Source organism: Camelus ferus, chromosome 18, assembly GCF_009834535.1.
Source record: "Camelus ferus isolate YT-003-E chromosome 18, BCGSAC_Cfer_1.0, whole genome shotgun sequence".
NCBI classification, from domain to species: Eukaryota; Metazoa; Chordata; class Mammalia; order Artiodactyla; family Camelidae; genus Camelus; species Camelus ferus.
In genome coordinates, this window is record NC_045713.1 from 18869205 (window position 1) to 18880550 (window position 11346).

Here is an 11346-nt window from a genome sequence, read left to right on the forward strand (position 1 = left end):
CAGTCAGGTGCTCCTGATTAGGAGTTAGCATGAGTTTAAAATAACCCATCTTGTTTGAGGTTTTTTTTATAGCTGTTAGGGATACCTTCAATCACAGTAATGAGAGGTGGGAGGAGACTCAAGACCACCTGAGGGAAGAGCGTATTCATGGTGCCCATCCCTGCAGAGCCCGCGGAGTGGAGGGAGCACACAGAATGTCCTGCGTGGTGGTTATTCATTCATCTGAAAGCATGTAGTTGAATTCCAGGAAGTTGCTACTGTGCATGTCTTAGTGCATTTGAACTGCTATAACAAAATAGCACAGACTTGTAAACAATAAGAAATTTCTTTCTCATAGTTCCAGAGGCTGGAAGTCCAAGATCAAGGAACCAAGGTCGAGTGCTGGTGAGAACCCTCTTCCTGGTTCAGAGCCAGCAACCTCTCGCCATGTCCTCCGCACTTAGTGGAAGGGGAGAGAGAGCTCTCTTGGACCTTTTAAAAGGATGCTAATCCCATTCATGAGGGCTCACGACCTTATCTCCTCCTAAAGGCCCCACCTCCAGACACTGTCACATCAGGCACTGGGTCTCAACATATGAATTCTTTGGACACACAAACATCTGACAGTAGAAACATATAATGTGACTCCACGATGTTCCTTAGATCAAATTCAGCCTAGACATTTCCCATCCTCCTCCTCCAGGACACAGAGCCACCCTGCAGGTTCCTCCTGGGCTTCCTCCAGCCACTGGACATGAGACCAAAGGCACCAGGCTAACCCCCTAGCCCCAGCAGGGGAGGGGACGCAGGGCCTTCCATGCTGATCCCTCATTCTACTCAAGTCAAAGATACTCATGCTCACCTGCCCACCTCTCTCTCTTCTTTAGATCCCAGTTTGCTGGATTTACATAAACAGAGACTCCTGATGTCTTGGCAAATGTTTAGGGCTGAAGAGCCAATGAGGCAGTCAGGGCAGTGAAGCCTTAGTGAGTGCTCAGAGGACTCATCCTGCTGGAGGGGAGAGCTGACTCATTAAGGATGAAGGATGACGGACTGAGGGTGAGGCACCACAGCTCAGCCTCCCACCTGCCTAGGAGGCAGGGGAAGGTCTGTAGCTGGAGCGGCAGCTTAGCTGGTGAACCACAATCTTCCTCAAGTCCAAACCTGTCCCTGCCACCACCCCGCTTAAAATCCTTCAGTGTTCATCCTACAAGTGCCCCCAGATAAAGGGACCAGCTGATTTACTGAGACATTGTTTGTGGTGGCAGGATCCACTTAAACAAACAGCGAAATTCTGGGCCACCATTAAGAAGATTGCTGATGTGAACAGGTACGTGTGTTAAATGTTAAGGGTGACGTATCTAGAGCCAAGCCAGCCAAGTTGGGATCCTTTTGGGACTTCGACTTCCTTTCCAGAAAATGGGCACAATAAGAGGCTTGCTCTACTGTTTAGCACACAGCATAGTGTAGACGCAAGGTAAAATGAGGTAACTGCATGCAAAAAGCTCTTGGAACAGCGGTAGCCTGTGTTAGCAGATCAGCAAATACACAAAACAAATTTTAAAATATGGAATACAAGTAGTGCAGAATTTACAGACACATAAGCTACGAGCAGCAGTGGTTGCCTCTGGGGAGAACTAGGAGTTCAAAGTGGCATGAGACTGCATCATCCTTTTGTAATGTGTGTAATTTACTATTTTTACATGTGAATAATTTACTTATTATTTTGAAAGATTCCTTCAGCGCCTCCACGTGGCCCTCAGGGTGAAGTCCAAATGCCCTCCTGGGTTCCTGCAGCTGCTGCTGGCTTCCACCCCATCTCTCATCAGCTCTCCAGCCCCCAACCCCCAGCACTCGGTGTTCCAGCCACATCGATCGATCGGCTTCCATTTCTGTTTAGCAACTGTCCAGCTCCCGGCCTCCCAGCTCCCTCAGCTGAGAATCAATCCTCTCCTCTGCATTAACCCTTCCTGCCCCAATTACTATCAGCTTTCTACTTGAGATACCCAAATGCTACAGCACAGTCTACTCCCATCCCCCAACAAGCACCTCCCTAACTATCACCATATCCCAGCTGGCTGGCCTGTGACCTATAAGAGGGCTGGAAAGCGGTGGCCTCCATGGCCTCCTTCCCACCGAATCCCCTGGTCTTAGCACAAGAGTTGAGGCTCAATACATACCTGATAAATTTCAGCTCTCCAGGACACAAGGGCTTCTTGGCTAAGCTACTGTAAGGATAAAATGAGTAATATCTGCAAAGAACCCCCAGCAAAGGATCTGACATATGGTAGACTCAATTGTTTTTTAAAAAGAAAGCTGATGCCAGACAGCAGAGAAAGCTCAGATAGTAAGTGCAGCTATTAGAGACAGATGCCCAGAACAATGTCTTCTGGATGATAGGTACCCAAAAAATTAAAAGGGAACAGTGATCCTCAATGTAATTGGGAAGTCAATCATCTGGAATTTATTAAAATTGCAGACTTCTGGGCCCATCCCTAGAGTTTCCAACTCTGAAGAATTGGCATGGCTCCAAGAAGCTGAATTTTTAAGAAACAGCCCACAGGCGGTCTAAGGCCTGCACTCTGTGAAACCAACTGATCTATTTGTGAATATTTATTAAGCAGCTACGATATGCTAGGTCAAGGTTAATCTTCATTGCAGGGATAGAGAAGGAACAGGAAAAGTCTGTGCCCCCTCAAGTTCCTCTTCCCCAAGCTCCTCTCAACCCAGGCCCTGGCCCAAGAGGATCTCAAAGGAAAACAAGTCCAAAATAGTGATGCTCCTGCCTTTATTATCAAGGCTTTCAGAGCCAGGACAGACAGGACAGAGGAGATTGCAACAGGGATCTAGAAGGTCCCTTCTCTCCCGGCCACGGTGCCAAGAGGCTTCCTCTAGCCAGGGACAGAGGTCTGAATCCCTGCCTTTTGGAAAACCTGGCCCCTACCCCACCTCCCTCACTCAAGTGTCCCCAAAGTCTTAGGCACAGCCAGACCTCAGGGCTGAGCCAGCGGCTGTGACAATGTCCAGTCCTCAGACAGCAATCTTGGTGCCCCAGAAGCACTGCCCATGTGGGGCAGGGCCTCCTGAGCATCCTTCCTGATTTGAAGTCCAGGTCCTTGGAGCTCACAGGGGTGGGACTGGTCCTCGGGACTATGGAGAACATGACATCACCAACAAGGCTAACCCTCCCTTCCCCACAGGTTGGACGATGCATTAGGAAGATGTGAGCCTGGGACCTCCTAGGAGGGAGAGGGGAGCCACGTAGCACAGTGAGGCTCCCAGGGCAGGTGAGCAGCCAGGGACTGGAGGTGCCAGGGTCACTTCTTCTTGGCACGGTCTGCTGCGTCCAGGGCAGCCATGTTGCGGGCGGCTGTGATCAGGTGGATGACACTGATGAGGGACTTGAGCAAGGCGATAGGGGCGGTGATCCAGAGGCCCATTCGGAAAAGACCCACCGAGCCAACTGTGGGAAGGGCGCAAAGGCGGGCGATACAGAGAAGGCAGGATGCAAACTCAGGGACAGGCCCAAGAGTTTGCAGCCTTCATCTTTCTGGGCAGGCCAGTTCTCCTCCCATCCTCCCGCCCGGCACCTCATCTCCTACCTAAAGGTCCCTCGGAGAAACTGAACAGGTAGAGGAGGCAGTAGAAGAGCTCATTGCCAGCACACAGGATAAACAGAGCAGGCTGCACAAACGGCAAAAACGTTGCTTAAACAAGAGGGTGGGGCAGTTTCCTCCCCAACGAACTTAGGGTCAGGAACTGTACTGGGGAAACAGGGGTGCAGGGGGTTGTGGTGAGGCTGGGATGGCTGGGGGGATCTGGGAATCAGGTAATCTGCCCCCTCTTCCCCCTCCCTTTTGGCCCAGATCCGCAGGCAGCACTCACCAGTGAGGTTAGGCGTAAACAGGAAGATATTTCTGCCTGGCATCGCTGCAGGCCCTGGACCCTATCTGGCGGTGCTACAACCTCCGCCCAGGATAAGGTCTACACTCCTTGTCTCACCCTACAGCCTTTTGAGAGCTGGTTCTGCAGACCGCTCTGGCTTCTCCTTCCTTCCCTCCCTCTCTCCCTCTCCCCTCAAGCCAATGAATTCTTCCTCTCTGGGTGCACCTGGGTCTCAGGCTATCTTGCTGCCTGGAGCAATTCACACAGGCCCTTCCTGCAGATCCTACCCCAGGTCTAGGGCTCAGCCAGACCTTGCCGTAAGCTGAGTAAATAGGGAGGGGCAGGAAATGCTTACCTTGGAGGTGTAGTAGATGCGAAGCACTGGATTTCCAGACAGGTCAATCATCTTGTGACTTTCACTGCCTCGGACCACAGAACTTGGGGAGAAAAGTAGGGGGAATCTGTAAGTGTTAATTACCATAAATACCCATCTAATTCTCTTATCAACCCCACAAGGTAGGGCCTGGGATTGCCTCTGCTGAACAGAGGAGAGAATGGGGCACAGCTGAGGATCACCAGCTTGCCGGCAGTCACACAGATTACCTAGATGGGGGAAGAATGAGGATTCTAATGCCCTATGCCCCTTCCCGGGAGGTGTTATCTATTTGAAATCCTCAAATATCCAGTCAGAAGAGTTTTCAGGATTGCTTAAACCACTGGTAAAACAGAATGAATGAAGCTGATTTAGAGATTTTCCCAGGGTCCTTCAACAAAGCAGAGCTAAACAGGAGATCTCCCCCAAAGCCTGAAGACATTCCTCCCCAGAAAGTTTCACTCCTCCCCACCGCAATGTCTTGTTCAACTGCTCAACACCCCTGGAATCGCAGACCTGTGGAGGTGCAGCCAGTGGCTGGCCACATCCAAGCTCATGCTGAGCTGGAAGAGAAGGGTGGCGTGAGGGTACAGCAGGGCCAGGTTGACCAGGAGACACATTGTGGAGCAGCGGTCTGTCAGCATGTCCAGCATGGCCCCAAACCGGGTTCCTGAAAAATGGGGACTATTAGGTGGAAAGGGGATGAAGAGGGTAGTGGATCTACGACAATGAGCATATTTGGTGTATCACTTGATGCAGAGCCTAAGAGTGAAAATGTCCACCATCCATTGCCCGGGGAGGAAAACAGGCTGCTATTGCTGGGGTGCGAAGGTCAAAGGGCAAGGGTCACCACACCATGTAACAAGGCAGCATGGGAGTGTGGAGAGAACAGTGTAGGAGGGAGTGAGAAATCCAGCTCTACAACTCATCAGTCCCAGAACCAAGGATCCAAGGATCCAGGTCTCAAGACACAGAGACTTGAAGTCTTGGAGGCAGGGCTGAAGAACAGATGAAAAAATTAGTCAACCCTCCAGAAGCCGTCCACCTTCTCTCCATCCTCCCTCTAAACATGCTTTCTGGAATCCTTATGGCTTGTGCCTGGCACACAGTAGATGCCCAGTAAACATTTGTTGAATGGATTTTTATTCAGAGAGGCCTCCAGCACTGCCACGCCCAGTCTTGCTATCCCTCACCCCTCGCTATCTCTGAGTTCGTCTCAACAGCGAACTTAAATCCCTTCTGCTACAAAACCAGTCCATTCTGTTCTGCTTCAGAGATAGGAATAACAGAGCCCTCAGATTCCCGAGTACTCGCCCACCCGGAGGTCCTGAGGAGGCAAGAAAAGGGGCCAGAGGGTTGTTGGTCCCCAAGGCTGGCTGGAAAGAGATGTCTGTCACCTTGATTAAGGACTCGAGCAGCGTATCCATCGAAAGCGTCCAGAAGTCCACTGAGCAGGTAGAAGGAGGAGGCCGTGAGGGGGCAGCAGGGCATGAAGTAGAAAGAAATGATGGCGAAGACAATCCGGGCATAACCTTGGGATCGGACGAAGGGAGACAGGGCAGATCAGGGAGCCTGCCCAAGCAAGGGCCCTAGCCATCCCGTTCGGGCCGGAGCCGCGGATACACTCACCGATGAGGTTAGGCACAAACAGGAAGATATTTTCGCCTGGCATCGCGGAGGCCTACTGGCTGCCCTGGGCCCTATATGGAGGTGCCAGCTCTGTCCTAGCCCCGCCAGACAGTTTACCCTCCGGCCCGGCGCATCGGCCGCGCCCACTGCGGGCAGGTCCTGCTGCCCTAGCCGGGCCCCAGATGTTAAAGCTCACTGCCGGCCGGAGCATGGGCCGGCCCAGCTGTGCGCTGGGCGCAGGGGGCGCGCACACCCCGCCCTTCCTACGGGCAGACCTTCGCCTCCGTCAGCCCCGCAGGCGCTCCCACCTCCAGCTGCAGCCCTTGCTGTTCCAGCTGTACTCGTCTTCCGGAAACCTACTCTTCTGCGTTCGCTCTTGCAAAACTGGAGGAAGGAAGAGGCTTAAAAAACCGCTGCTGCCCCTTTAAGACCTGCTCGCTTCCTTTTCCTTTTCTTTCCTCCTCCCCTTTCCATCGGCTCGTGCCAAAGTACAGAGGGAGGAGAGAGGGCAAAGAACAATCGCCGTCGAGGAAAGGAAGGAACTGAAAGGGAGAGGTCAAAAGAGGAGGCCTAGATAAATGTTTATACTTTCCTTTCTGCGTAGGGTGGGACTTCCTGGAGACAAAGGAGAAAAGATTCCGCACTACTGAGTCATTGCACCTCCGAGAGGCAATGTTACTTGGTACAGTCCACATTTTTCTTCCCCGCCCAGTCTCTCAGTCCTTATTTGCTCCCGCAGGGTTCAGGCAACGAGATGATGGCCAGAGAGGCTGGACGGCGGCCTGGGGCGGGGTTGCTTCTTGCGTACCCCTAGTGGTAGGAGGATTAGGTCCCAGGCTCCACCCTACGTAATCTTCCCCAATTTCTCAAGCCACTGGCTCTAAGGTCACTGCCCCCAAGGAGGGACCTAGAGGGGGTGGAGGAGAGGTTAGATGAGAGAATGCGACAAGCTGGTAAAATGCCCCCCACCCCACCTTTGATTCTAGAATCCCTAATCTCCTGGCAACGGAGCTGGGGAACCTCCGCAGACGCCAAGGTTTTTATAGCAACGGGTAGCCGCCCCAGGTTCCCCTCTCTCCAACCTTCCTCCCCAACTCCCAAATCCCTGACCCCACGGCCCATAAAAGGGCTCCTTAGACCTGCCCGTCTCCCCTCCTGCCGAGTAGCCCAAGATTTCGACCCATCTGCCAGGTCGGGGAATGCACGTGTCTGGGGAAGGGCCTTGGGTGGAAAGAAGGAAAGAGAGGCCTCCCCTGGGCGAGTTTGGGAAGGAGAGTGTTATGGGAGTCCGACTCCCGCCCCCAGAAAGATTTAAGGCAACGGTTTTTTTTTTTTTTTTTTTTAAATTAAATTTCCGGAGAGAGAACTGACACAGTCTCTAAGGCCTCAGGGAATGGTAGTGGGTTGGGTTTGGGGAAAGTGGTCTGGTTTCTCAGCCTAACACAGGCTCCAACTGTTCCCAGGGGGATGGCATCCAGTCCTACTAGGAATGAGAAGAAAAAGGGCAGCCGGCAGTCCCAGGCAGCAACCTCTGCAACCTCATTGGGTGGAGGTCCGGTGAGCACTGGAGAGGAATTCTTGAGGTGGGGTTGAAATGAGCTGGGGAGCGCCTTGGCTGAGGGCACTGGGACCTCCAGCCTTGAAACTCTAGCCTCAACCTTGAGCCCAGAGCCCCCAGCACTAGGCCCTAAGGTCCTCAAAGACTGCCTCCCCCTACCCCACCTGACAGGGCCTTCTAGGCCAAATCTCAAGGCCCAGCTCTCCAATACCAGACTCCTTAGATCCAGAGCCCCCAGCCAGGGAGCCTCCAGACCCAGGACTCCCATGTAGGAACTCCCAGGCTGAGCCCCTCTGATTTCCCTTTCCCATAAGGTTTTGCATTCTGAGGAATTCCTGACCCGGATCAGCACGGAACTCACTGATGAGGCCTTGTTTATGGCTGCCTTCCACATGAACCCTGTGCCCACGGAGGAAAAACAGACACAAGACCGAGGGACTCAGATAACCAAACATGGTGACCCCTACTCCAGGACCACTGTGTCCAGGGACCCTCCTGTACCCCTAGTTCCAGTCCCTGACACCCTCCCAACCACGTGGATTCCTCTCCAGGAATCCATTCCCGTCCCCCACGACCCACAGCCAGTTCTGGGACTGCCCAGTGCCCCCTGCCCACTAACCCAGTACCCACCCCTCACTGCTGGCCAGGAATCACCTTAGCCCCTTCCTCCCTAGCCACATTTCTTTCTGTCTATGGGGATAGTAATTTCTCTGTCTGGGGCCTCTACTTCCAGTGTTCTTCACAAAGACCCGAGGCACTGACACCTGGTGAGTGAGGCTGCAAGGGAGAGGCTCTTTGTCCTGGGAGAAAAATAAGGAGGCTGTAGGGGAGAGAGTGAGGGTTTGACAACATCCCAGCAGGGTAGAGGTATTTTTAAACCACGTAGCCCTATTCTGTTCTGCTCTGACCCTTGAATTCAGATTCCTCAGTCCTCTCCTTTCTTTCTGCCATCTCTAGCTCTGACAGAAACTGGACCCGTACCAAGGCACACCTCCTACCATCCCCTCGTGAGAAGGTACGTACTGGGTCCATACATGACAAGACAATTCAGAATTAACCACACATTTAGAGTTCACATGATATGCCAGTCCCTGTTTTAGGAATTTGGGACCCAGATGAGTGATACAGTCTCTGTCCTTGAAGAGTTCAGAGTTTAGTGTGGGACCAGTCAAGTAGGTGGCCAATTACAATAAATATGGATAAGTGCCCATAATAGAAATTGAAACAGTGAGAAGGGCACTTATCCCAGCCTCAGTTGGGATAGGAAGGAAAGAAATCATGGAGCTTCCTGGAGGAGGGGACACCTAAATAAAGAAATTTCCAGGAAAAAACAGGGTTGTAAGGGTATCCAAGTGGTAGAGCTTGCATGAGCAAAGGTGCAGAGGTGAGTCTCAGGAGCATGAGTGTGGGTGTATGTGTGTGTTCTTAGGACAGGAAAGAGGCTGAGACCAGAAGCACTTTAACTGCTGGACTATGCAGGTAAGGTAGCCAGGGACTAATCAACAGCCCTTACGTCTGCCTTATTAAGATCCATAGATGTTTTCCTATAGGGGAGGTGTCATTGAAGACATTGAGCAAGGGAGGTTGGAATTTTAGATCAGTCACTCTGGGAGTCAGTGGGGAGAGTGAAGTGTAAAGGGGATAGACCAGAGGCAGGGAGGCCAAATAGGAATTGGAGACTAAGCTTGAGATGATTAGGTCCTGAATTGTCAGAGTAAAAGAGATGAGAGGAGGGGCAGATACGAGAAATACAGACCAGGAAGACTGAGTTTGGTAATTGATTAGAAATGGTAAGGATAAAAAAGAAGGAATCAGATGACGCACAGGTTTCTGACTTGGGTAACCTAAGTCTGATGCTATCATGCTTCTGTTTAGACTCTACAATAGTTCTTCATTTCAGAGTCAAAGCCAAAGTTCTTCAGCAGGTCACAAGGCCCTTCATGTACTTTCTCCTCCCCAGCCCCATTGACTCTCTAACCTCATTGCCTATGACTGCTCCCCTTTCCCTGCTTTCATTCACACCAGCCTTCTTATTCTTCCTGGAGCATGGCAGGCATGCTCCCGCCTTTGGACAGATTGTGTTTGAGGTGCCCCTAGGAACTCTAGGTGGAAATACCCTGTAGACAGTTGGAAATACAGCTTCAGAACTCACTGGCAAGGTCTGGGCCAGTGATAGAGATCTGATCTAGGAGGGAGTTGGCAGTTGAAGGGTGTGTGGTTGCCTTGGGGGGTTGTGCAGAGTGAGAAAGAAGAGGGTACTGAGGCTGGAACCCTAGAGAACCTCTCCATGTAAGGGGTTGGCAGACAAGAAGAGAGGGGTTCATGAAGAAAGCAGAGAAGGAATTGACAGCAAATGTTTATTGAGTGTCTGTTATGAATGGGGAATGATGGATGGGGAATGGGGGATGGGTAAATAGATGGGTGGGGGATAGGGGTTGGCTAGACAGGTGAAGAATGTAAGGATAAAAAGACATGAGCCTTGCATCTAAAGAGTCCAAATGACTTGCTGTTTTCTAGGGAGCTCTGCCTAGCAGCTTGACATCTGGAGGATGAACCCAATGCTCTTTGGTGCTGTCTTGGCCTCTCGTGCCCTCCCCCATTGTGTCCCTCTAGAACATGCGTCAGATCTCTTTCAAAACTCATTCAATGGTTCGGTTTTGGGGGGACTCCTAGTCATGAGCAACATCACCCCTGAAGCCCCCAAAGTGTTCTGGAACCATCAAACACCTCTCCACCCTCAACTGGCAGTGACACCACCAGAAATCAAAAGCTTTAATAAAGACAGAGATCTTTCCCTGCTCCCAACCTGGGCAGTGCTCTCTTGTGCCTTCTCTGGGGTGATGTGGGAGGAGTGTCCCCTCCACTTTTGCCAGATCTTATTGGAACAGCATATTCCATATTATGGGAATGGCTTTAATTCAGGCAGTTTTCAACCTATTATCTGTCAACCTGTTGGCAGAGATGAGTCCATGGATCTAGATCCAGCGTCCCAGCCAAACTCCAGCACCTTCTGTGGCATCTGAGAGGGTCCACCCTTGCTTCTCAGGAGCCACTCTGCCACCAGAGTCAGTGTTGAGGTCTCCCCTCCGTACTTTGGAGCCTCCTGGCTCTGGGAACATACTATGCCCATTACTAGCCAGAGGGCAATGCAGTAGGCTTGGTGGAGTTTGCATTTAAATCCCAGTCTGACTATATTCAATACCTTGTAATAGCCTATAATGAAAAAGAATATGAAAAGGAATATATATATATGTATAACTGAATCTCTATGCTGTACCAGAAATTAAAACATTATAAACCAACTATATGTCAATTTAAAAAAAGAAAATATGAAAGTTAAACATTTCATAAATTTTAGGAAAATGCAAATTAAGTGACAGGACAATCAAATACTTTTGTCTGATGCTACCAACTGTTCGTGAGGTCATGAAGCAGGCAAAACTCCTAAAACACTGTTGCTGGAAATTTAAATTGGTACATATACTTTTTAATAAAATTACAGCTTGCTTGTCACATTCTTTATTAGATAAAGAAATTCCTTTAAATTACTAATTTGCTTTTTTAAGCATGAATTAATGTGGAACTTTATCAAATGCTTTTTATCAACCATCAAATTAGATGATAATGACATCTTTCTCAAAGAGGTGTTGTGAGGATTAAAAAAGTTAACAGGAAAGAAAAAAATCCCAGTCTGGCCACTTAATTGGAGCCTCCTAAGGAAGTCAGTTCACATTGCTGAGCCTCCATTTCCTTATCTGAAAAATGGGAATAATTGTCCCTGTCTCACAGGGGACTTGTGTGGGTTGAAAACATAATGCACGTAAAGTGCTCATCACAATGCCTGGCACAGAATAAATGCCTCTAAACTTGGGCTATTATCAAGGTCAGTTTGCCTCATAAAATTCAGCCCCATTTTGAGTAT

At 50.5% G+C, this 11346-nt stretch overlaps 2 protein-coding genes across 11 annotated transcripts; one reads left to right on the forward strand and one right to left on the reverse strand.

Moving 5' to 3' along the window:
* Window positions 1-2750: 2750 nt before the first annotated feature.
* On the reverse strand, window positions 2751-6313 carry CDIPT (CDP-diacylglycerol--inositol 3-phosphatidyltransferase). The gene is made up of 6 exons (XM_006181522.3): window positions 5867-6313; window positions 5635-5769; window positions 4754-4907; window positions 4220-4301; window positions 3582-3663; window positions 2751-3442 (listed from the first exon to the last, which is right to left on the reverse strand). The coding sequence occupies exons 1-6, from the start codon at window positions 5907-5909 to the stop codon at window positions 3297-3299; spliced, it is 642 nt and encodes a 213-aa protein (XP_006181584.1). The 5' UTR covers window positions 5910-6313; the 3' UTR covers window positions 2751-3296.
* A 107-nt stretch (window positions 6314-6420) lies between these two features.
* Window positions 6421-10233, forward strand: LOC106729216. 10 transcript variants are annotated; one of them, XR_004312692.1, is made up of 7 exons: window positions 6610-6751; window positions 6853-7057; window positions 7330-7423; window positions 7739-7880; window positions 8158-8191; window positions 8382-8439; window positions 9942-10233. XR_004312692.1 is itself a non-coding variant. In XM_014556585.2 (6 exons), the coding sequence occupies exons 1-6, from the start codon at window positions 6807-6809 to the stop codon at window positions 9975-9977; spliced, it is 615 nt and encodes a 204-aa protein (XP_014412071.1). In that variant the 5' UTR covers window positions 6758-6806; the 3' UTR covers window positions 9978-10233. The 10 variants fall into 10 exon arrangements, 1 of the variants encoding a protein (XP_014412071.1); XR_004312696.1 differs by having other exon boundaries at window positions 6853-6902; XR_004312693.1 differs by having other exon boundaries at window positions 6664-6682.
* The last annotated feature ends 1113 nt before the right edge of the window (window positions 10234-11346 follow it).

Coding starts and splice junctions, on each gene's coding strand:
- LOC106729216 (XM_014556585.2), top strand. CDS start 6,807: ATGCGACAAGCTGGTAAAATGCCCCCCACCCCACCTTTGATTCTAGAA. Junction 7,881..8,157: donor GACTCAGATAACCAAACATG/GTGACCCCTACT, acceptor CTCTACTTCCAG/TGTTCTTCACAAAGACCCGA. Junction 8,192..8,381: donor ACCCGAGGCACTGACACCTG/GTGAGTGAGGCT, acceptor TGCCATCTCTAG/CTCTGACAGAAACTGGACCC.
- CDIPT (XM_006181522.3), bottom strand. CDS start 5,909: ATGCCAGGCGAAAATATCTTCCTGTTTGTGCCTAACCTCATCG. Junction 3,664..4,219: donor GCATCTACTACACCTCCAAG/GTAAGCATTTCC, acceptor CCGTTTGTGCAG/CCTGCTCTGTTTATCCTGTG. Junction 3,443..3,581: donor TTTCTCCGAGGGACCTTTAG/GTAGGAGATGAG, acceptor CCCTTCCCACAG/TTGGCTCGGTGGGTCTTTTC.